Source organism: Polypterus senegalus, chromosome 8, assembly GCF_016835505.1.
Source record: "Polypterus senegalus isolate Bchr_013 chromosome 8, ASM1683550v1, whole genome shotgun sequence".
Lineage (NCBI taxonomy): Eukaryota > Metazoa > Chordata > Cladistia > Polypteriformes > Polypteridae > Polypterus > Polypterus senegalus.
The window spans coordinates 118132549-118158618 of NC_053161.1; the positions used below are offsets into that span (position 1 = coordinate 118132549).

Sequence of the window (26070 nt, forward strand, 5' to 3'; positions counted from 1 at the left end):
AAATAGGTTGAATTAAAAACAGGGCAAATTTACAATGTAATGCAAGTTGACAATAATTGAAAATCCAATAACTGAGAGACTTTGATGTTGTTACATTTTTAAAAAGCTTGATGTAAAAAAATTACCTATTCAGTTGTTTTACAAATTAATTTCACAAGTATATGGCATATAGTAGAATGTACCCTGTCCTCTAAAGAACTTATACATAATACTGTATAAAGTAATACACCTTCATTCATCCATTTCCTGAGTCAGTCTCTATCCTTGTTGTATTGGGTACAAGGCAGGACCAGTCCTTAATGAAGCATCACTCCAAAGATGATCACAGTCAAGCATGTACTCATGCTAACTTATTTAGAGTTACGTCAAGCAATCTAACACATGTTTAGAATGTAGTAGGAAAATGAAGAAAGAGGAAGAACATGCAGATTCCAAACACAGCCATGTGTCAAACGTAGTTTCCTAGAGTGGTGAGGCAGAAACTGAAGTTACTGTTCGACAATATCACCAAAAAATATAGCAACCTAAAAATATTAAATCATTAGATTAACTTTATCTTGAAACTGATACTGTATATCAAACTACTAAAACAATTTTGTACAGGGGAGTAATTAAAAAAAATTCTTTAAAAATATATCGGTAACACTTTAGTTGAGGTACTGCAAAAATTGATCTATTACTCATTTATTGTTATGTAACAAGACCTTCTTTTAGTAACAAGGATTCTTTTAGTCTTCATAACACTTATATAAAAAAATTCATCTCTGTGCAGTGTGGCATATTGACATAATGTTAAAAAAGCTTATCTGTGAATCCTTCATATTAATCTTGTACTAAATACTATATGTAATCTCAACAGAAATGTGTCTCAGATAAGCCACCTCAGACCACTCCAAAGAGAAATTTTGTTAGTAGGTCACATCACAGACACAAATAAGCACTTTACTGATGTTTTTTTGGGGTTATGAAGACCCAAACAAGTGCATGGCAAGACCTAAAAAAGAAGCACACTGATAAACTTAGTCCAGTGCAAGGAGCTAATATTTACAGGCAAGTTAGCCTCATTTGTGTAACAGATCACTGTAACACCAGTGATTTAAACTATCTGATGGAAAGGTAGCTTCATCAGTTTAGAGAAGGTCATAAGGAGGAGGTCATCTTCTCATACTCATATATTAGAGTTTTATAAGAAAGTCTCAAAAACATTTGACCTCATTAGATTGCAGAACATTTTTGAAATTAAATAAAAAAAAAAATCTTTTTAATATGGTGCTCCAATAGGTCATTCATCAAGGCACCAAATGGATTCATGAATAAATGTGCAGAATTAGCTTAATATACACAATTAGTGGGCTATGTTGCAAGTAACTACTGAAAAGATGGCCCTGAAAAAAACATACTGGGTTTCTAATATCTAAAATATTACTCATAATAACCAAACTAGTTAGATAATAATAAAATAGGTGACTGGCAAAATCCCTATTGTTACTATATTTTGTAATAGCAAAATACCCGCGCTTCGCAGCGGAGAAGTAGTGTGTTAAAGAAGTTATGAAAAAGAAAAGGAAACATTTTAAAAATGACGTAACATGATTGTCAATGTAATTGTTTTGTCACTGTTATGAGTGTTGCTGTCATCAAAGATTTGATTATCATTATTTCTTTCAATCAGGTTCGTATTTGGAGGATGTGTTGTGTTCAAGTTACATTCCGTGTTTGTCTAGTCTATCCCTGACCATCTCATCTTCGTTGTCAACCGTTGTAAAGATAACAGGTTTCATTCATCGATGTGATCACTACCCAAATTGGTACTCGTGAATCTAAGATGTTTAACAGGCATTCCCGGTATTAAGTTGTGGATTTGCCTGCAAATATTTAGCGGCAGTGTGTCTATGAACTTAATTTAAACTTAAGCTTTACACCGTGCTTTCAATATTGATATGTCTACAAAGGCTTGTTCAGCTTCAGAGGGTTGTTCCTGTCTTACTGCATCAATAAACATCTCGTCTTCCTCTTTATCTGAAACATCACACACTGCATGCACGGGTTTACCTTTCCCAGTCCTGCAAACTTTAGCATAGTGGTTCAATTTACCACATTTTTTACACTGTCTTCCTTTAGCTGGACATTGACTTTTTCCACCCTGTGCTTTGTTTCCGCAGTAGCTGCACTTATGAATATGCTTGTATGCGCCACTCGCTTTATATTCTTTTGCTGCCGTCTCAATTGTGTAAAGTGTTTTTTGTTCAGCGCTCTTTGGAGCTCTTGCTTGTTGTTTGTGTACTGTGTTCACAGTCAATTCACATGAGCCACTCGGAGTACATGCATCAAAGGTTCTCAGCTGTGCTTGTGCTATCTTGTGTGATCTTGCGATGTCTACAGCTTTACTTAATGTTAGCTAAGACCCGGCACTTAAAAGTTTCTCTTGCACTTTTGCTGAGTTTGTGCCAAACACTATTCTATCACTGACCATCTCATCTTTGTTTGCATAAGCACAGTCCTTCACCAGTAATTTTAACTCTGTTACAAAGTGATCAAAAGTCTTGTTTATACCCTGCGTCCTCTCATTAAACTTGTATCTTGTGAATATCATATTCGTCTTTGGCATGACAAACGGGAGTGGCAGCGTGTCTATGAACTTAATTTAAACTTAAGCTTTACACCTTGCTTTCCTATTCGTTTGCATAAGCACAGTCCTTCACCAGCAATTTTAACTCCGTTACAAAGTGATCAAAAGTCTCGTTTATACCCTGTGTCTTCTCATTAAACTTGTATCTCACGAATATCGTATTCGTCATAGGCATGACAAACGCCAGTGGAAGCGTGTCTATGAACTTAATTTAAACTTAAGCTTTACACCGTACTTTCCTATTGATATGTCCTCATAGGCTTGTTCAGCTTCAGAAGGTTGTTCCTCTCTTACTGCATCAATAAACAGCTCGTCTTCCTCTTTATCTGAGACATCACACACTGCATGCGCGGGTTTACCTATCCCAGTCCTGTAAACTATATCGAAGTGGTTCAATTTACAACATTTTTTACACTGTCTTCCTTTATTTATTTATTTTTTTATTAATTTTATTGCAATCCATACAAAGCAATCAAGTTTTTACAAAAAGAAAAATTAAGTGAAGAACAGATCGATCCCCATCCCTGAGAGAGAGAGCAAGCCAAACGGCATAAAATTTAAGGCTTGTAAACATACCTAAATTAATAAATTCTCTGTGCTTCATGAACTTTTTTTAAAATATTACTGATCAGATCCTGCCATGTTTTGAAAAAAGTCTGAACGGATCCTGTAACTGAGTATTTGATTTTTTCCAATTTCAAATAATATAACACATCGGTTACCCACTGACTTAAAAGAGGAGAGTTTGGGTTTTTCCAGTTTATTAGAATAAGTCTACGTGCCAAAAGTGTAGTGAATGCAATCAGAATTTGTTTGTCTTTCTCCACTTTAAGACCCTCTGGAAGAACACCAAACACAGCTGTTAATGGGTTAGGAGGGATTGTGAGCCCAAGGCTGCCTGAGAGGTAATTAAAAATTTTTGTCCAGAATAATGTTAATTTGGTGCAGGCCCAGAACATGTGACCCAGTGAGGCTGGAACTTGGTTGCAACGTTCGCAGGTTGGATCATGCCCTGGAAACATTTTGGAGAGTTTTAGTCAAGACAGATGTGCTCGATATATAATTTTGAGTTGTATAATTGTATGCTTTGCGCATATGGAGCTCGAGTGAATTCTCTGCATTGCTACTTTCCATTCCTTTTCTGATATATTAATTGAGAGATCTTTTTCCCAGTGTCCTCTTGGATCTTTGAAAGGGAGGGATTGTAAAATGATTTTATATATTGTAGAGATGGAGTCTGCCATTGAGATTGAGCAATATTTTTCCAGCATGGATGAGGGTGCAAGATGAGGAAAATCTGGAAGGTTCTGTTTAACAAAGTTCCTGATTTGAAGATAGTGAAAGAAATGTGTAGTTGGAATGTTAAATTTGGAATGTAATTGTTCATAGGATGCAAAGACGTTGTCTATATAAAGATCTCTAAGCAAGTTAATTCCAAATTATTTCCAGATATTAAAAACTGCATATGTTTGTGAAGGTTGAAAGAGGTGGTTCTCTTGCAGAGGTGCCACAGATAGAAGCTTCTCCGTCTTAAAATGCTTTCTACATGGGTTCCAGATTCTAAGTGAGTGAAGCACAATTGGGTTAGTTGTATATTGCCGATAGCGTGTGTTTATTGGAGCACAGAGCAAGGAATACAAAGAAGTACTGCAGGATTTTACTTCTATTGTGGTCCAAGCCTGTGGATGTTCTTCTATTTGTGTCCAGGTTCTTATCGCCTGTATATTTGCTGCCCAGTAATAAAACTGGAAGTTAGGTAGAGCCATGCCGCCTTCTGCCTTTTGTCTTTGTAGGGTCGCTCTTTTGATGCGTGGATGTTTTGAATTCCAAATAAATGAGGTTATTGTTGAATCTAATTTCCTAAAGAATATTGGAATGTTTTGAAATAAAAAAGAAGCTTAGGAAGAATATTCATCTTAACAGTGTTAATTCTTCCAGCTAGTGTGAGATGAAGGGTTGACCATCTATGCAAGTCTTGTTTAATTTTTTCCATGCAGACGGTGAAATTTTGTTGATATAGAGCTTTATTTTTACTTGTAATGTTTACCCCGAGGTATTTAAACTCTTCTGCAATGATAAAAGGTAGGGTATCCAATCTAATATTATATGCTTGAGAATTCACTGGAAAGAGTACACTTTTATTCAGATTAATTCTGAGACCAGAGATCTTTTGAAATTCTGTGAGTGCTGCTAAGACTGCAGGCACAGAATTTTCTGGGTCTGATATATACAGTACTATGTCATCTGCATATAATGAGATTTTCTGTTCCAGTCCTTCTCTGCTAATCCCCTTTATCTGATCAGTATTTCGACAATGTATTGCCAGTGGTTCAATGGCAATTGCAAACAGCAGCAGTGACAAGGGGCATCCTTGTCTTGTGCCACGTTCTAGTTTAAAGTAGTCTGAGCAAATGTTGTTGATGCAAACTGAAACTTCTGGGTTAGTATACAGTAATTTAATCCATGCACAAATGTTCGGGCCAAACCCAAACTTCTCCAATGTAGTAAAAAGGGCACTGTCTTCCTTTAGCTGGACATTGACTTTTTCCACCCTGTGCTTTGTTTCCGCAGTAGCTGCACTTATGATTATGCTTGTATGCGTCACTCGTTTCATATTCTTTTGCTGCCTTCACAATTGTGTAATGCGTTTTTTGTTCAGTGCTCTTTGGAGCTCTTGCTTGTTGTCTGCGTACTGCGTTCACAGTCAGTTCACGTGAGCCGCTCGGAGTACATGCATCGAAGGTTCTCAGCTGTGCTTGTGCTATCTTGTGCGATCTTGCGATGTCCACAGCTTTATTTAATGTTAGCTAAGACCCGGCACTTAAAAGTTTCTCTCGCACTTTCGCTGAGTTTGTGCCAAACACTAGTCTATCCAGGACCATCTCATCTTCGCTTGCATAAGCACAGTCCTTCACCGGCGAATATTTAGCGGCAGCGTGTCTATTGGATTGCTGCTGACGGACGGCCTTATATTGGCAGGCACTCAATTACGTGGGAGGCGTGGTGATGGGGGACGCAACTCCGCCTCACATGGCGACCGAGCTGCAGGCTATGGCTGGTATATATGTATGTAAGTAGGATTCAGTTATGACCGTTACACGTAGAATTTCGAAATGAAACCTGCTTAGCTTTTGTACGTAAGCTGTGAGGAATGAGCCTGCCAAATTTCAGCCTTCTACCTAAACGGGAAGTTGGAGAATTAGTGGTGAGTCAGTCAGTCAGTCAGTCAGGGCTTTGCCTTTTATTAGTATAGATTACAGATGTTCAGAAGTGTAGCAGAAAATTTTTAAATAAATAATGATAATGATAAGTGAGGGTTTGCCGTGAAAAACATACACTGTATGTCCAAAAAAGACTTGAGGGAAATGGAGTGGGGTTTCTAGTAGGTTCATCGACTGCACATATCCTGATCAAAATTATACAGTAAATTGTAAAGTTCTTCAACACGGTTTAAAGGATACAGCGAAAGGAGGCTAAAAATAAATTTAGCACAAATGTAAAAAATAAATTTTCAATCAGAGAATATTATATACATCCATCCATCCATTTTCTAACCCGCTGAATCCGAACACAGGGTCACGGGGGTCTGCTGGAGCCAATCCCAGCCAACACAGGGCACAAGGCAGGAACCAATCCTGGGCAGGGTGCCAACCCACCGCAGGACACACACAAATACACCCACACACCAAGCACACACTAGGGCCAATTGAGAATCGCCAATCCACCTAACCTGCATGTCTTTGGATTGTGGGAGGAAACCGGAGCGCCCGGAGGAAACCCACGCAGACACGGGGAGAACATGCAAACTCCATATTATATACATGGAAGAAGATATTTAATAATGTTATTGAAAGTAGCACCTTGGGACCTGTTAAATTTTTGACTGTTTTTTAGATAAACTGGCTAATTCTGCTGTCTCATAGTTCTAAGGGCTTCACGGATTGCATAGATTTTCTTAAGTTTTATCCTCTTGTAGCTGGTCTCAAATGGAGCATGAAGAGCAGGCATTCCCACAGTGTGAAGCCTAATTAGTCATTTGTGCAGATATAATTCATCTATGTCTTGACTGGCTATGACACTTGCTTTCATCACTGTGTGGAATATGTGTCACAAGAGCCCATTAGGGATGATCTGTAAAGGGAGCACTGCCCATGTAAAAGAGAATCCAGTTACACTGCCACATCCCGAAGTGTGCGTGTTTAACAGTTATACTTTTATTGTATGAGTCTGACTTTTGATGGACTGGTCCTCTATCAGGGGTTGAGTTCCTTCCTTACATGTAGTGTTTCAGGACAGGGTGTATCTTGGATTTAATGGCCTTTTCTCTTCAAAATGTTTCTTATGTTTGAAAATGTATTAAAGCACAACAACAGGCATAGAGTATTTTTCTTATCTTCTTATACTTTTGACCATAGTAAGGTGTATCTTTCCACACCAAGACATTATGTATTCTTCAAGAATTTTCTTCCTTGGAGCTTAGCAATATGGTATAGTCTGTTCAAGTTATTTGAAATCAGATTCAATCAAGTCAAAAATCAAATCAGACCAATAAATACTTGTGATGGCAGCATTTTTCACAGCAGAAGAATCAGGTAACGTATGCAGTATATAGCCAACCATCAAACAGACAACAGTGACAGGTGTACTTGATGAATTTGGCTGTAATGTAAATTGATATGGTGTATTAATATAATCCATAATAAAAGAGGGTAATTTGAACTGTAAAGGATTATGGACACAATAAAAAGTGTTCTATTGTGATATTCTCTTATATTTCCAAACTTTTATGTTTTTTCCTAACAACTAAGGTGTTGGAAACAAAGTGATCACCTGTGTCTAAGGTGTTACCTGCTGCTGAATGCCTACAGAAATGTAAACAAAAGTGCACAATACAAATAAAGCCCCATTGTTTGCTCAAATTTCATTATTTTTCATGTAACAATTAAAAGAAAATTCTACTTGTCTAACTCTAAACCATCATTTACAGTACGCGCATCCAACTGGAAATTCATTGTATAGGCTATGTCAATAGAAGTATAAATGTGGAATTATATGTGAAGCATTTAATGTCTGCCTGCATTTTTTATTTTTATGTTCTCAAAAAAGATTATTTCTGTTGAACACCGGAGAATAAAAATAAAGATTTTTCTTATGATGATGCATTGCATACTTGCTTTTCCATGCTACCATTAACATCTTTCGTGTTTCTGTTTTTTCCCATTTGATTGTGTTGTGTTCAGCTGTATATTGCTGTCCTTTTGTTCCTTGTGTATTGTATGTTCACCAAGTTAGTTTCTGTTTGAATCATCAACTTTATTACAGATAAAGAGGATGATCTTGCGGCAAGTACCCCATCTCCACAGCCTCCATCAGGTTGGTAAATGAAGTCCATCTAGTATGCTATTTTGATTTATAACAGTTTTCTCTTGACAAAAACAAAAGGAGACAATATAGTACTCACTCACATAAGCAAGTGATATTGTAAATATACACATAATACAAATACATGCATACTGATCAGTATAATTACGATGTAAGTTTACTTTCAGATATTTCTACTACAGCTATTGTATAGATATTTAACATATCAAGTGAATGGTTATAAATCTTAATTCACTTACCATAAAAACAGCCTTTAATGTGTCACAATAACGAGACATACTCGGATAAAGATTTGGGGCAGCCACCCATATAATCTGGTATCCTGGCTGCAAAGTCGCTCTTTTTATGAAAATACACAGCACTGAAGTGCATACAAACGAGTCCAAAACAAGACTGAGGGAAAAGGGAAAAGGGCAGGCTTTTAAAGGGGAAGACAGGAAGTGAGGTCTTAAGGATCGGGCACGTGTTCTTCACTCATTTGATCGAGCCCGGACGTGACATCACAGGGGCTGGAGCTGGTAAGGTCTACTTCCATTGGCTCGGTCCCGGAACTGCTGTCACTCAAGCCCCTTAGCTGCCTCCCATGCGCAAATGTGTGACAAGTGTTACTGTAAATTTTTTGAGAATCATAACCTTATGTCATTTGATAAATTAATAAATCAATCCAGGTGTTATAAAGTAGTAGGTACATACTGTGTCAATTCATCTGATAATTTATACATACAAGTGTGGATAATGTATATTCAGATTTTATGTGTTTGTGCAAATTGTATGTATATTTCATTGTTGTATTCATTTCATACATGTATAATTTACTGTATACATGTAAACCCCAAATGTGTATGTGTCCCTGTTTTAATGCTACAGAGATCCATCTACATGTATAGTACAGTATCTAAACATTTCTGTAACATTACAGTATGTATAAACTTGGATATACATTAATTTTAGTGATATACAGAAAAATTCAACTTAAAGTTCAAGCTTCTAGCACCCTTTTATATACTGTACATCTACATGTGGAGATTAAAATATGTATATTGTATGTGGTGCAATATTAATTTTTACAGCTGATATAATACATATGACCTGTCATTCCAGCATAATTATTATAGCTATATCCATACACAATAATAACCAGAAGTTTTGAAATAGTATTTGATTGTCATATTAAAACTGAAGCTTCCTGTTTCTAAATTTACAAATATTTTTAAGGCGAGCGACTTAAAGTTAAGTTGACCACTTCTTAAGGCAATTCAATATGTAGATCAATTTGACATTTTATACAAATTCATTAATTTGATTATATTGCATTTGAGCGGTATTTCTTTAATACTCGTAGTTTCTGTTATTTTTGTGATGAAATTTTAACTTTTTTTCTATATTGAGGTCGCCCTTTTGAACCCCCCTGATATTTACTACGCAGTGAGGCATTTGTACTCCATCAACATTAATTATTTCCAGAGACATAATTTTGTCTATTTTTCCAGCGCATCACGCACAAAAGCAAGGGAACAATGGGAGCACCAGAACTCTGCTCACATCATGTCGCTTCGTACTGCAAGCTGCAAGTAGTAAGTCTGTGATAAGCGGAATACCGCTACGCTTTCCACTCATGGGACGGAAGGACAATCCCGACCGCTTTTATATAGTAAGAAAGAAGAAGAAGATATCGCACAGTCTGGAGTAGAAAATCATCTTTTACCTGGAAAAACGAAACTACAAATCCCATCGTGCATTGCAAAATGGACGGGGCGTGTGTGAAACTCCGCGCCTGCGTAGCACTCACGGGACGGAAGGACAATCCCGACCGCTTTTATATAGAAGGATCATCATAGTCTGACCTTTAATTTTAATAATATACAGTATAAAAAGTTCATGTTGTATAAAATATGTAAAATATATAAAATTCACATTAGAACCCTTGAACAGACTTAAGGAGAATCAATTATCTAAGTATGGTGACAGAAGGATAAAATGATGAGGATGGAAATGTAACATGTAACATAATAATCAGAGAAGTTATTTGAGCTATTGGTGTGTTACTTGCTATGAAAAAGTAGCAAAAACAATAATTCTCTAAAAAAAACTCTAAAATTCTCTTTAAAGTACAAGTAAATAATATAAAAATAATCTGTTATTGATGAAAAGACAGTTGTATAAACTTTATAAGAAAAGTAACAGGAAAGCTTATTACTTGGCTATTACCTTTTGACTTACAAGGTCTGAGGTACACTTTGTTGCATTTCTTTTTTGTCCAATTGGAGCACAGTGAAGTCACAAGTGAAGCGACTGCTCATAGTTTCACCGTGTCCGTAGCAAGATTCAAACACATAACCTCAGCATTTGACACTGAAAGCCTTAGCCTTAATCTTCGGAAAGACACTATATAAATAAAATGTATTATTATTATCATTGTTTCACACTGCCTGCCATATTAGTTGATTAAAGGTGAATCTAGGAATGCTAAAAAGAAAGGATAGAAAGCAAATAATGAATGAAAACACAAAACACTTTACAGTAGCAAGTAGTCAAGGAAATAATAGTGTTATAGATGTAGGGAAATGGATTACAATAAAAACTAAATTGCCAGTAATGCACCTTTTTCCATAACTTTGCCTAATGACTTAGCAAAAATTGTTTTAGGATTTGCAAAGCATTTCTTGTAAAATATTTTAAAGCCGTTAAAAAATAAATAAATAAATAAATAAATAAACAAGGAAAAATTCAACGTTTAGTTGTACAATAAAGGTAGGCCTGTTTAAAAACCCTTAAAGCCTTCTTTGTGAAGGCCACTACAAACTAAGGAAACAGAGGCTAGACAGAAAAATAATGTGGGAAAGAAGCAGAAGACAATAGGTCAGTTACCTTAAATCCCGTCAGGTGCAAAATAGTGGAAGAAATAAAATATAAAAGAAGAAATAGAACACCAGCTGTTAAGCAAAATGTTTATCAGGCTAATATTGCCCGATTTGCTTATTTTAAGATTTTTAAGGCGGTACAATATAAGCAACTAAAGTGGAACCCCTGTTATCATTTAATAAAAAGCTGATTATTTTCATAGAGAGTTTGTGCTTAAGAAGGTGTATTTAACCCAGGTGTGAAGCCTCATTTGGAATAGTAAATACAGCTTTGGTCTTCATATCACAAGAAAGAAATAATCAAGCTAGAGAAACTGTAAAGAAGAAATGTTCAATTCTTTACTGAACATTCTGAACCAAGTCTCAAGAAACTGAATCTTTAAAATGGGACTTTTGCCCAAAACTAGCTAGAGAATTCAATACAATATAGATAGAAACATGAGAATGACCATTTGTTAGATAAATAAAGAAGAGCAGATTAATGCAGTATCACACAATTAAGGAGCTAGCGGTGGCTCCCTTTGTTCTAACAGTTATTTGCAGTGTTTTTTCTTTTTTTATTGATTTTATTAAAATCAAGTAACATTCCATACAATCAAGTAAAACTTAACAAGACTAAATTCAATTCAATCCCCACCCAAGAGAAAGAGAGGGAGGCCAACAGCCAGAGTAGGGTTTTTTTTTTTAATATGAGAAAAGAGTCCTTAAAAATAATATAATTTTGGTCAGTATTTTATAAAAAGGGTCACACAGACATTGTTATCTGAATGGTAAAATGATGCTTTAATTTTTGGTGATATGTAACTGTCAAAGTTCAAACCATTGTCTAGAATAACTCAAAAATGTCTCTAGGTCTGTCTCCCTGTAGTCCCAAATGGGATGAACATATTATTACAGATGGTTGGATGAATGGATCAAGGGTATTATTTAGGAATTAAGTTCTTCTGGATGCAAAATTAGTAGACATTACAACCATTCTGCACTAGGATTCCCTCTCCCGATCTGCACAGACAATGCAAGGCATGTTGAAATGCATTATGGCATGCACATGCCATTGTCTCTTTTAACTTTGTAGTGCTCTTGTCCAGATTGTCAAAATTCCAGACTTGATTTGTGATGCAAGATAAGAAGAAAGAAAATGCTGTGTAAAGTTGTATGAACATTTCATTAATGGCAAGTGAGGTGGCATTATAAAGTCCCTTTAAATAACCACCTAATTGCAGATCAGACACATAATGCTACTTTAAAAGAATAAATATACTTTAGTATCCCTAGGCATAGCAGAAATCTTATATTACACAAAATCAAAACACAAGCAGCTATCTAGGAAAAAAGAAGACACCATGTCAAATTGTCATGCACTGTTATTATCCAGGATGCTTCAGTACATTTGGTTATTATTTGTGTTGGAATCCAGAATTTTCTCTCACTTCTGAAACGCAAAATTCTTGAAACATAATCCTTTTCAGCTTTTTACCTTATTTATTCTATTGCACATTTTAGCAGAAAGGGTTCAGTTTTCTTTATGCTTTTCTTCACAGATGACGTCAGTGCTGGTCAAAAGCAAACTGAACTTCCTAGTAAGCGTTCCATTTATGTTTTTCTTTTTAAAGAAATAATTCTGTAGTTCCGAGAGAAGGAAGTTTTAATATTGTAGAATAACATTAATAGCAGAAGCAAAATCAAAGTAAATGGAAAAGTGAGTCAGGTTAGCCATCTATTATACAATGGTAGCATGCTCTTTATTATTTTAAATGCAACATTATTTTTAGCACAAATTAACCTTTCTGCTAAGAAAATAATTTTAAATAACATGGTAGGTTGAAATTTATAGCTTAACGGGGAAGATTGAAAATTATTAAGAGTAAACAAACATTTTTACTTTTCATGTTAGGCAGTATTACCTGAAAAAGAGACATTTCTTTCAAACTAAAATCTTACATGACTATTACATTTGTTTAGACCAATAGGTTAATTGTTAATTGCAAAATAACATTATTGGCCTTTGGTCTGCTGGAATACATGGTTTATTATTTGGATCTTTTTTATTTATTGTATGTGTGTGTTTAATTTATAAATCTACCATCATTGTTTATAACATAAATAACATATTCCTATTTTAAAGAAACTGATTTAGGCAGGTAACAACACCTTCATTTGTTAATTCATTACCATCATTTTTAGTAGGAGGTGGCATATTAACATAATTTATTTTGTAGCTGACACTAACAAATTTTGGTGTAGTGCGTATATCCCTCATAGACGTGTTGTCACAGTCATCTGTATGTTCATGTCCTATTATTTGCAGACTTCACTCTACTTTCACTCATAATATACTGTACATTTTTTGTTCTAATTTAGATGATAATCTCCCCGAGTCGGGCACAGGAAGAAAAGACTCAGGTAATATATTCTGAAATGGTTTAAATGAATCCTTCGGGTCTATTGACTATTATTAAGAAACATAGTGCAACTAATAAAAAAGAACTAATTTAATATCAGTTGCTAGAAAACATGGGAGAGAAAGAGGCAAATAAAAAGAATTTCATAAATCCTCAGATGCAAATGCTATTAAATATTCCATTTGAGCTGCTTGAGTATAGTTGACATTTTACTTATATGGCATAATGATGTACTGGTAAGCCCTGTTGCCTAACAGCTCCAGGGACCTGGACTCATTTTGTAGTCCAGCCAGTCACTCACAGTCTCCTTATTGGTTTATTCTAGATAAAACAGTTACTTCCCACATCGCAAAGACATGTGTGTTTTGTTGTTGTTTTTTTTTTTTTGCTTTTAATCATTTCTGCATTGGTTTGTTGATTGTGAAACACTCTATGATTAAGATAATGAGTTTGGTGATTGAGTGTTTTACTGGTGGTGTTCTAAATATGAGATACTTCTTTTGATAAAAATGTAAAAATATATTGTATTCTTTATTTTAAACACAGTAGCAAAAGAACATCAACCAAATGATTGCTATGCCAATTTAGTTTACATTGCAGAAATACAAGATGTGTAGAGGGCAATGATAACCATTGCATTTTTTCTTCATTGCTGAGCAGTATGGTCTCTTGGGGAAGCCCCTCCTGATGATATCGACAAGCATGAGAACACCCAGCGTTCAACTCTGCTGATTGAGAAGCCCCAGAGTAGGTCAGTCACTGTAGGTAAGTCATACCTTCAGTCTTAATCCCTTTCTTCCTCATTATCCTTCTCCTTCTTTTTCAGATTTAAAGATTGCCACAGTAATGCTACATGCAGTGTGTTTGTATAGTATAAACAGCATACTGAAACAGTTTGATATACAGTGGAACCTCGGTTTGCGAGCATAATTCGTTCCGGAAACATGCTCGCAGTCCAAAGCACTCGTATATCAAAGTGAATTTCCTCATAAGAAATAATGGAAACTCAGATGATTCGTTCCACAACCCAAAATTATTCATATAAAAATGATTAATCTATCTATACTAATAAAAGGCAAAGCCCTCACTGACTCACTGACTGACTGACTGACTCACTCACTGACTCATCACTAATTCTCCAACTTCCCGTGTGGGTGGAAGGCTGAAATTTGGCAGACTCATTCCTTACAGCTTACTTACAAAAGTTAAGCAGGTTAAGCGGAAGCAGAGAGCGGATCAGCGAGCGGAAGCAGAGAGCGGATCAGCGAGCGGAAGCAGAGAGCGGATCAGCGAGCGGAAGCAGAGAGCGGATCAGCGGAAGCAGAGAGCGGATCAGCGAGCGGAAGCAGAGAGCGGCGGCGTCTCCCACAGGCACGTAGCCCTTTGAAAGCACACGAGCAAGTTCACCTGAGATAAAGCCGGCAGCTGACCAGTAGAAATAACCGGCAGTGAGAAATTAAAGTCGATCGCTTAGCGGGTGGTGGAAACTTAAAGCGACGGTGATTCAGCTCAACACGGAAAGCGCAGAAGCACCTATAAAAACGGCAAAGATGACTTCAACATTTAATGTAAGTTCTATCTGCTCTCTGCCCATCGAGGGCACGTTTATATGTTGTGTGTCCTGCGGTATGTACAGCTCAGGTTTTCCGGCCGACAGTGCAGATAGCTTCACCTGCCAAAAATGTTTAGTTAATTTAGAGTTGGTCGGGAAAATACGCGAATTGGAGGACCGCGTTAGGAATCTGATAGCGATTAGGCAAACCGAAAATTGGATCGACTCGGTTTGTTTAGACAATTCGGCTACATCTGATTCGCTTCAGTCTCTCCAGGTCCCACTGTAGTCAGTGCGAGGCCGAAATCAGCAGCACCAATTCAGCCACAGGGCGAGTGGGTAACAGTAAGACGGGGTCTAAGAATCCAAAATTTAGTCCCCAGCACCCAGGTCACCAATTCGGACCCAGAACAGGTTCTCAGCTCTCCAGCGCCTGTGGAAACTGAGAATAATAAAGTGCTCATAATTGGCGATTCCATAGTGCGGAATGTTAGAATTCCAAACTATGTTAAACCAGCAGTTAATGTTAAGTGCCTTGCAGGGGCCAAGATTTCTGGCATAAAGGCGCATTGGACCGTGTTGCCGGCGATGAAGTATCTACCTTATTGCTGCATGTCGGCACTAATGATATTTATTTACAGCAATCTGAGGTATTAAAGCGAACTTCATCTCTATGCACCAAAGCTAAAACAAAATGTCGGAATTTAATTGTATCTGGTCCCTTACCAAGATTGTATAGAGGGGATGTGATTTATAGCAGATTGCATTCCTTTCACTGCTGGCTAGAAACCTGGTGTGCAAATAAAAGCATAGCATTTGTGAACAATTGGGATGATTTTTGGGAAAGGCCTGGATTTTTCAGAAGAGATGGTCTTCATCCTAACTGGAGGGATCTTATGTATTATCCCAAAATATGGCAGCAAAACTGCCTGGTTGACTGATTAGAGCACCATCCAGGCCGCAGTCATGTGATCTTAAATCACAGGCTGTTGTTTATCCCACCTGTTATTTTCCTGAAGCTGTTACCCATAATCCCTGTTGTGGGGCATCCAGTAAATTTAGTCTTGAAACAAACCATAAATTAATTGATAACCAAAAATAAGGTGTATAATTAGACCAAGGGATAAAACCAGACACTCCACCAGGGGCATCTGTAATAGAAATTTAATTCAAATTAAAACAAAAATATATCAGCAGTTCAGAAAGAACCATGCAGTTTTAAATGCTGTTTATTGAACATTCGCTCTCTTGGCACTAAAGCTGTTTTGGTAAATGATATATATTAAGTACAAAATCTGATCTGTGTCTTCTTACTGAAACCTGGCTTAGTAAATGTGACACTGTTCCCTAGCTGAGGCGTCACCAGATGGATACTGTTCCTTCATAAGTCTAGAGATTCTGGTCGAGGAGGAGGCCTTGGAATAATTCATTGTAACAAAATGCAAATCACTCCTAAAAATTTAGGCAACTTTACATCCTTTGAGGCATTCATTTTAAATATTAAAACAGATTCCAACACAATTATAGTGCTAGTCTACAGACCACCAGGGCCATATTCATTGTTCATGACTGAATTTAGCAACCTTCTGTCTGATTTGGCTATAAATTATGATCACGTAGTTCTGATGGGGATTTTAATGTACACATTGATGTGGAAACTGACACTTTTAGCAAATGTTTTACTTATTTGTTAAATTCAGTAGGATTTTGTCAGATTGTCAAAGGTCCAACTCATAATCATAACCATACATTAGATTTAATTATAACTTACAAAGTTGAAATTCAAAATTTAAATATTACTCCATTAAATGTAGTTATTTCCGATCACTTCTTAATTACGTTTGATTTAGTTCTGCCCATGCCAGCGCTCGCAGATTAAAACAAAGACAGTGCGACATCTAGATTGTAATTCTGCTTCAAAATTTATAGATACCTTGAGTAAGTCGAGTGTAATTGTGGAAAACCATTTAGATCAGTTAACATCAAATGTAAACGTGGAAAACAATTTAGATCAGCTAACATCACATTATAATGTGACCTTGAGAGATGCTCTGGACACAGTGGCTCCCCTAAAAACAAAAGTGATCAAAGCACATAGAAACTCTCCCTGGTTTAATGAAAACACTCGAGCTCTTAAATTAGAGTGTCGAAAACTGGAGCGCAGATGGAGAACAACAAAGCTACATGTCTTTCAAATTGCATGGACAGAGAGTGTTAATAAATATAAAAAGCCCTCTTTAAAGCTCGCTCAGAATACTATTCTACATTAATAGATAGCAATAATAAAAATCCTAGGGTACTTTTTAGAGCAGTGGCTAAATTAACAAATGGGAATTCAGATCAACAGTGCAAAATACCAACAGATATTAGCAGTACAGACTTTATGAACTTCTTCAATGAGAAAATTAAAAATATAAGATCCCAGATCTCAGCATCACAGTACAAACCAAATACTAGCTTAGCAGACCCTGTCTCACATTGCATTCAGCACTTTAATAATTTTAATCCTGTAACTGAGCAGGAAGTCTTAACTTTAATTACTAAAATGAAGCCCACTACTTGTTCCCTAGATCCAGTGCCAACAAAACTAGTAAAAGTGCAATGGATGTTCTTGCAGCACCATTCTAAACATTATCAATAGTTCATTATTGCATGGCACAGTACCTGATGCACTAAAAGTGTCAGTCATTAAACCTTTACTTAAAAAGTCAGACCTAGACCCACACATACTAAATAACTATAGGCCTATTTCAAATTTACCATTTCTCTCTAAAATACTAGAGAAAGTAGTCGCCAGTCAGCTTCAGTCACACCTTACGCATTACAATTTATTTGAGAAATTCCAGTCTGGCTTTCGCACTGGTCATAGTACAGAAACGGCACTAACACGGGTTGTAAATGACATTCTGATATCCTCTGATGAAGGAAATTCCACTGTAATTATGTTGTTGGACTTAAGTGCAGCATTTGACACCATTGACCATTCTATTTTACTGCACAGGCTAGAAAACGATGTTGGGCTTACAGGCCCGTGCTCGCTTGGTTCAGTTCTTATTTATCAAATCGATTCCAGTATGTACAGAAATGTGCTGACAGTACTCCATCATTATACACAGAAGTTCAATATGGTGTCCGCAGGGCTCAGTACTGGGACCTTTACTGTTTTCACTTTACATGCTTCCACTGGGATCTCTCATTAGGAAACATAATGTTAATTTTCACTCGTATGCAGATGACACCCAGTTATACCTTTCATTTAAATCAAATGAAGTTTCTCCGATGTTGTCTTTAATTAGTTGTGTTAGTGAATTAAAGGAATGGATGAATGAGAACTACTTGTCTTTAAATACAGATAAAACAGAGATGTTAATTGTTGGAGGGAATGACGCTGATCACAGCAATATTTTGTCGTCATTTAACTCAGTTGGAATCCCAATTAATTTTACTGAATCAGCCCGCAATCTAGGAGTTATCTTTGACTCTAGCATGTCATTTAAAGCATATTACAAAGTCGTCCAAAACATGTTTTTCCATCTTAAAAATATTAGGAAATTAAGGCGCTTTCTAAATAAACAGGATTGTGAGAAATTAATTCATGCATTTATCTCTAGTAGGATTGACTACTGCAATGCGGTGTTCACTGGCTGTTCAAACTGTTCTCTATACAGCCTCCAGTTAATCCAAAATGCGCTGCAAGAATTATTACAAGAACAAGAAAATATGAACACATAACCCCAGTTCTTAAATCTTTACACTGGCTCCCAGTTAAATTTAGGGCAGATTTAAAAATCCTCCTTTTAACATATAAAGCATTAAATGGCCAAGGTCCGCTTACTTGTCTGAACTTATCATGACTTACAAACCTGAGCACATTAAGATCTCAAGATGCCGGTCTGCTTAGGATTCCAAGGATTAATAAAATAACAGTGGGAGGTCGAGCTTTTAGTTACAGGGCCCCTAAACTGTGGAATGGTCTTCCTGCTTCCATAAGAGATGCCCCTCGGTCTCAGCCTTTAAATCCCGGCTGAAGACTCACTACTTCAGTTTAGCATATCCTGACTAGAGCTGCTGATTAACTGTACATACTGCATCTCTGTTGTTAGTCATTAGCACTATAACATAAGTAACATGATAATTATATTTGAATACTAACCCTCACCTATTCTGTTTCTTTCTCGGTACCCAAATGTGGCCATTGGTGCCACGGCCCACCTGCCAAGTTGTTTGCCTGCCTATGGTAAAGTCATCCCTGATGGAGGATCACAGGAATCATGGGAAAGAGGGGTCCTTTCATCGGAGCAATGTTTCAGCCGTGGCATGGCCAAATGGAGATGCAGCTAGATGGATGAGGTCTCCAGGACTCTAAAAATATCCAAACCTAATTATGTCATATCATCTACTGTTAAACCGTAATTCTAAAATTTTTATTATGCTGTCTTAAGGAATTGTTCTGTTGTGTATATTGTATTGTATTGACCCCCTACTTTTGACACCTACTGCACGCCCAACCTACCTGGAAAGGGGTCTCTCTTTGAACTGCCTTTCCCGAGGTTTCTTCCATTTTCCCTACAAGGTTTTATTGGGAGTTTTTCCTTGTCTTCACAGAGAGTCAAGGCTGGGGGGCTGTCAAAAGGCAGGGCCTGTTAAAGCCCATTGCGGCACTTCCTGTGTGATTTTGGGCTATACAAAAATAAACTGTATTGTATTGTATTGTATTTGAATTCTACACGTAACGGTCATAACGGTCGACAACGTCCGCCATGTTGAAATTTCTTATTTATGGCCCCATCTTCACGAAATTTGGTAGGCGGCTTTCCTGCGCTAACTGAAACTGATGTACGTACTTATTTCGATGGTATGACGCCACTGTCGGCCGCCATATTGAATTTTCCAACGTCACTAATTCTCCAACTTCCTGTGTAGGTAGAAGGCTGACCCCATCTTCATGAAATCTGGTAGGTGGCTTCCCTGCGCTAACCAAAACTGATGTACGTACTTATTTTGATGGTATGACGCCACTGTCGGCCGCCATATTGAACTTTCCAACGTCACTAATTCTCCAACTTCCCGTGTAGGTAGAAGGCTGAAATTTGGCAAGCTCATTCCTTACAGCTTACTTACAAAAGTTAAGCAGGTTTCATTTCGAAATTCTACGTGTAATGGTCATAATGGTCAACAACGTCCGCCATGTTGAACTTTCTTATTTATGGCCCCATCTTCACGAAATTTGGTAGGTGGCTTCCATGCGCTAACCGAAACCAATGTACATACTTATTTTGGTGGTATGACGCCACTGTCGGCCGACATATTGAACTTTCCAACGGTCTTTGTTACTTATGGGCCCATCTTCAAGAAATTTGGTACACGGGTTCCCAACGCTAACTGAATCCTACTTATGTACATATATACGTCCACAGCCTGCAGCTCGGTCACCGTGTGAGGCGGCGTTGGGTCCCCCATCCCACCGTCTCCCACTTTGTTGGCTGCCTGCCTATATAAAACCGTCCATCGCTCCAGTCTCTACATTCCCTTCCTTGCTTCGCCACGGGATTCACGTCTCCCTGCTGATAACTACAACCTTTTTATTTAATCCATGGCTTCTCCGCTGTTTTATTGTTCATTTATTACAATTATAGTTATTGTGTAGGTATTTTAGACTTACATTACATTGTTCAGGTTCCCATTTCCTTTATCGTTCCAACCGTACCCCCATTCCCATGTCTATCGAGGTGATCACCATCGATCAAAGAACTGTCATTTACCGAGTGGTTTCCATGCCCGGAGATGGCACCTACCTTTTCCATTCTCATTTTTACATATTGCACGGCCATATCAGGCTCACTCTTGATATCCGGAGGAACATTGTGTCTTATGTATTGAATGACTGGGACAGGTTCAAGGTGTAGACTAATGACGGTACAGGAGATAATTATACTACACAGGTGAATGCTTAAGCCCTTCACCTATGGTTCTGAATGTGAGTTGATGGCTGCCGCTGAATTGTTCGGTTGTTGCTTTCAAGTGTACCGAAATGGCCAAATATTTTACACCTTTGAACAACTGCCAATGCCTCTTAAACATCTTAGATTCACAGGTGACGATTTGAGTAGTGGACTCTTTAATTTTTATGAATGTTTAAACTCTCAAAAGCTGGATGTGAAGTTATCAATGAAACCGGTTGTGTGCTTACAACGCTTGACAGATGCCGAATGTCACTTCAGCGCAAGTCCTGCAAATACTGTCATAACTGAAATAAACCATTAAACTCAAACCGATTATGACAGCAGCAATCCAAGCTGTGAGATTTGAGACAAGATTACTGTTCACATGGCCAACTGTACGTTGCATGCTCAAGAGTAAGCTCAGCGCACAGCTTGGTCATATTACAACCAGAGGGCCGAACTGACAATGTGGTATACAAAGAGATCCTTAACAAATAATTATTGGTATATTTTCCCTCAGTTTAAAAAGGTTTAATTTTCTTCTTAATAAAAATTTTAAGGCAGTACTTTGCCACTGCGAAGCGCGGGTATTTTGCTAGTACAAAATATAAAGTAAAAATACATAAAACAAATTAACCTGCACTTTACCTTTGAAAAGAATCATGGCTGGTGTGAGTGAGTTTCGAAACTCTTGTGGGATTCCACCCAATGGGACGACACACAGAAGAGCGTCCCAAAGCAATTGCAGTCTCCCAGTGCTGTAGCAGAGACACACACACACACACACACACACACACGCACACGCGTGTGCAGAGAGAGAGACAAACACACACACCCGCGTACGCGAGAAGAACCATCAGCTCAGTTGTGATCACATGATGCTCAACAGACAAAGCGTATCCATACTACTCGTATTGCAAGACCTCGCTCGTTTATCAAGTCAAAATTTATTAAAAATTTTAGCTCGTCTTGCAAAACACTCGTAAACCAAGTTACTCGCAAACCAAGGTTCCACTGTATTACTTTAACTGCCATTATCTGTGTATAGCCATGCTAGCAGGTTGTCCCAAAATCTTTTTTTCTACTCTGTATTTTTGAGGTGAGACCCATTAATCTTCTGTCACCTGAAATCCAGTCCCAACCATGTCTTCTTAGCATCCCCCTTGGTCTCATTCCCTCCATCTCTATCTTGTTGCATCTCTTCACCCAATCCTTCCCTTCCTTTTGCTCTGCATTCCTAAACCACCTTAGTCTGCTTCTCCTCAGCGCAATACCTAATCACCTCAACACCAAGTTCTTCTCTAAATTTGGCATCTGTCTTCTTCAGACTGTGTTACACTCCACATCTCTGTCTGAATTCATGTCACTTAAGAAGTAGAACTCCCATACTTTCACCTCAAAAGTTGATTACCAATATATACATTTAAATTTACTACATTGGTATCTTGCATGTCACTCACACATTTTCTATAAACAAAAGGTCACAGTCACCACCAGCAAAATCCCCTTCATTTCGCTTCATGTTTTATTCAAGTAATTCCAAATACCCATGCCTTGGATTGAGTTTCTCCCAGTATTGTATCAGTAGTGGAATTTGAACTCGGAACCTCAGGGTTTGAAGTCCAAAGCCTAAACCATAACATCAATAAGAGATGATCACAGTGAAGGAGCTCAGATAGAATCCATCATATACCTTTCTAGTCACCGCATCCATCACTAAAAGTAACAGAGTCAGAGCAGATAGTGCAGCCCTGGCATCACTGCAAAATGTTTACTATTTCCATCTACTGCACTGTCCACTGTTTTAACATACTTATACATGGACATCCCTTTCACTTATACATTGACACCCAACTTTCACTTGATCCTTTATTTACTTCTCTAACATTTCTCCAACAGCCTTCATTATCTGTTCCAAAGCTATAACTCTCACTATTACCCTCATACAATGGGTCAGCCTTTCCTTTGTATACCAGAATGAGCACATGTCTTTTGCAATGTTCTGGAAAACCTACATTCACACAAAATAATGTTGGTCAGGTCTGTTAACCATTACACTCCAATACCTTCCATTGCATTCAGAATTTCCAAAACCACTCTAGTTGAATCTTCCTCTGTTTTACCCATCTTAATCTTACTCACCCTTTTGTGTCCTCCATCTTCAAAAACATAGAGCTCAGTCTTTCTATTTCCTTACAACAACCATCATTATCCCATTCATTCTTCTTGTATAGCAACTTCTCCCATTACCATTATTTAAGATGGACCCTTCAACATTTTTCAAGTACTTCACCCCAGCTACATCTTGCTGTATTTGTGATCCTGATCACATTAATGTTTTATTCCTTATTCTTCCACTCACATTCAAACTCCTGCCTCTAAGCTTCTGTCAGACTGCTTTTCTAACATTTGTCATTGTTTACTTATATACTGACTTGTCACTATCTGCTTTACTTTTTGCCATTCTTTATAGCCTCTTCTCTGCTATATCTACCTTATCATTCCAATACTAAATCTCCTTGTGTCTTAGTGGTCCATTTGCCCAATAACAGACTGATTCCATTGTTTTCAACCAAATATTCTTTGTCACTTCCAATTTGCAAGTTACTCCCAAGGTTTCTAAAACACTGCTGTGTCTTGTTACTTCTCTCCTCCTTCAACCTTCAATGGTGCTATATACAATACTTTCTCTTAATTTCCTTCATGACTCTAACTAAATGATCTGCTACAACTAAGAAGACGATATACAACTTTCTCCATAGATCACCTTCACATCTTTCACCATGTCTCATTCTCCTCTCCTTTCCAACAAATAGTCTGTTCTGCTCTATACCAAAATATTAATATGCCACAAACTTTTCTTCCTTCTTAAACATGGTTGCAAATGACTATTTCCATTGCATAACCAAACTTAAAAATCCCCTTGATATTAATATTCCTAATACTGAAGTTAAAGCCCCCATAGACTCCTTCCCTGCTTTAATTTGCTAATTCCAATTTTCACCCAGTTCAACCATGTTTGCCTGCAGGAACAAAGATATCACCTCCATAAAATATTTTTCTAAAACTCTTCTTTGTTTACAGAGCTTCTGCAAACCTGCCAAGATTATATTTCCAAATCATTCTAACTAATATAGGGTGGTCCAGATCTAATTATGCAATTTTCATTACGCTATAACTTATTAAGTTTATTACATAGAAAATCACCCGAAAAATCCCAGACCATCGAGAAGTGTGCGAATTGACGACATGAAGAATTGCCTTCGCACCGAACTGGAATCATCCCCGCATAAAACAAAGTCATCTAGACAATCTGGATCTGCATAATTAGATCTGGACCACCCTGTACATGTTCATTCATACTCTTCACCATCTCTGTTTTGTCTACCCATTACTCAGCATTGTCACCACATTTTTACCTTTCCATCTTGTCTCCTTATGCAGAACACCTCTGTTCTTCTTCTGTTCAGAAATTCCATCTCTTCCAACACTGTGCCAAATTTTCCTGTTATAATTCCAATATACAAAGTCATAATGCTTAATTTCTTTCTCTCTTTCACCTCTTACATCTCCCTTGCCACTAATGGTTTTGTGGCATCATTCTACCCCATGTTGATCTAGGACCACCATGGGGCTTTTTCTGCCTGTGGCTGAGATGTTTTCCTCAATTTTCTATTCAACATATGTAGCTGGGGCACTCCAGAAGGTTCTATGGATTATACCCCAACCATGCTTTATAACTCTCACACTTGTATCATCAAAAAGATATTGGAGAAAACTATTTAAGGTCAAATACCCTTCCTGATGCCAATATCCTTTAGTTGTCTTTTATGACATACAAGAGGTGACAGAAACCTTTTCTCGTCCCACATACTATTGTGCAAAATATAATAATGTGTGTCTTGTAGTAATTTCAAAATATGTATAATTGAATGTATTATATTTTATTTTTAATCTTATGTCCTTTCTTATTAAACCAGTTAAATTCATAAAGATTCCATTAGCAGTGCAATGTACTGAGAAAAATTTGGTATACTGTATTTTGGGTACATTATGTATTTTGATGTAGCATTTTAAACTTTAAAGCATCTATCATGTAGGGGAAGCTACTTTACTGTAGATAAAAATGTATTTACTTAATTTCCACTACTTTGAGTCTGGTGGCTAATGATTTAAACAAATGAGAAATTGAAAACTAATAAATGAATGTGTGGTTCTTGAACAGTAAATTGAAACCATTATTAAAAGTGAAAAGTATGTTTGCACATGGGAAAGAAGGTAAAAAAGAAAGTCATTTTTGTTTAATGTTTTATATGAACTTGACATTACAGTTATCTGTTTGGATTGGTTTGAAAATTACTGGTTAATAAATTTTAATCAGTCAGGTTTCCTTAATGATGGGAAGGCCTTAAAAATGTACATATTATTGTGGGCTAAAATGATGCTAAAGAATGTCAAGGGATGTCATCTGTACTATCCCTACCCCATTTTATCAATTCATTTTAATAATGTTTCTCCTTTATTTTGAGAATATTATGTTGCCCTGTATTTAAATGAGGTATGTCTTATATAGCTCTTTGAATTGTTTTGTTGATGCTTAAATGGTGTGGTGTAAAGAAGGCATAATTACAAATAAAGATTTATATTGTTATCAACAATAATACACTTACCTTCATTTGTGAAAAGCAAAATGCTTCTGTTTGACACTGGTGTGTACTACCTTAGTGTTAAGTAGATGCAGGTCATCTATTTATTTATTCCTTTTATACAAGCAGGCATGAAATGTCAAGTATTTCACAAATTTAAGTATTGGCACCAATGGTGCAAATGCTTCAAAGACACTTCAATTCCTTGAAACTCCATATTGGGTTAAATTGGTTAGAAGGAATAAATGAAGTGGGGTTAAATATTGTTTTTTGTTTGTTTTAATTAATCATAGTTTTTTTTAGCTAATTAAACATTTTGTTCTTTCAAGGTGGTGATACTACTTTTATAGCAAAGGTTGAAGCAAAAGACCTTCTAAGAAAACCCACAATTAAGTGGTTTAAAGGAAAATGGATGGATCTTGCAAGCAAAACTGGAAAACATCTCCAACTGAAAGAATCATATGATCGTGTACAAAAGGTAGAAACAAAAGAGGGCAGATATCCAAAGTACTGTTGTATACTAAGTCTTTGTTAGTTACTAATAGGTAATATCTTTTATATGAGTCAGTTTTTATGTAAAATGTACATAGTTTCTCTATTCTTCTGGTTTTCCTTCTTCAATTCAAAGACATACAGTTAACTGAGCAGTACAATAC

General features: G+C 37.0%; 1 protein-coding gene across 12 annotated transcripts in view; it reads left to right on the forward strand.

The window, feature by feature from the left end:
• mybpc1 (myosin binding protein C1) overlaps positions 1 to 26070 on the forward strand; it is a 137208-nt gene that overhangs the window by 38504 nt on the left and 72634 nt on the right. For 10 of the 12 annotated variants that reach the window (XM_039761691.1, XM_039761693.1, XM_039761692.1 and 7 more), the window contains 5 exons: positions 7952 to 8002; positions 12414 to 12452; positions 13234 to 13275; positions 13935 to 14039; positions 25744 to 25892. In XM_039761691.1, coding sequence (XP_039617625.1) covers positions 7952 to 8002; positions 12414 to 12452; positions 13234 to 13275; positions 13935 to 14039; positions 25744 to 25892 — 386 coding nt within the window. The remainder of the gene's footprint in view (positions 1 to 7951; positions 8003 to 12413; positions 12453 to 13233; positions 13276 to 13934; positions 14040 to 25743; positions 25893 to 26070) is intronic. The other 2 variants (XM_039761697.1, XM_039761703.1) reach the window with 1 other exon arrangement.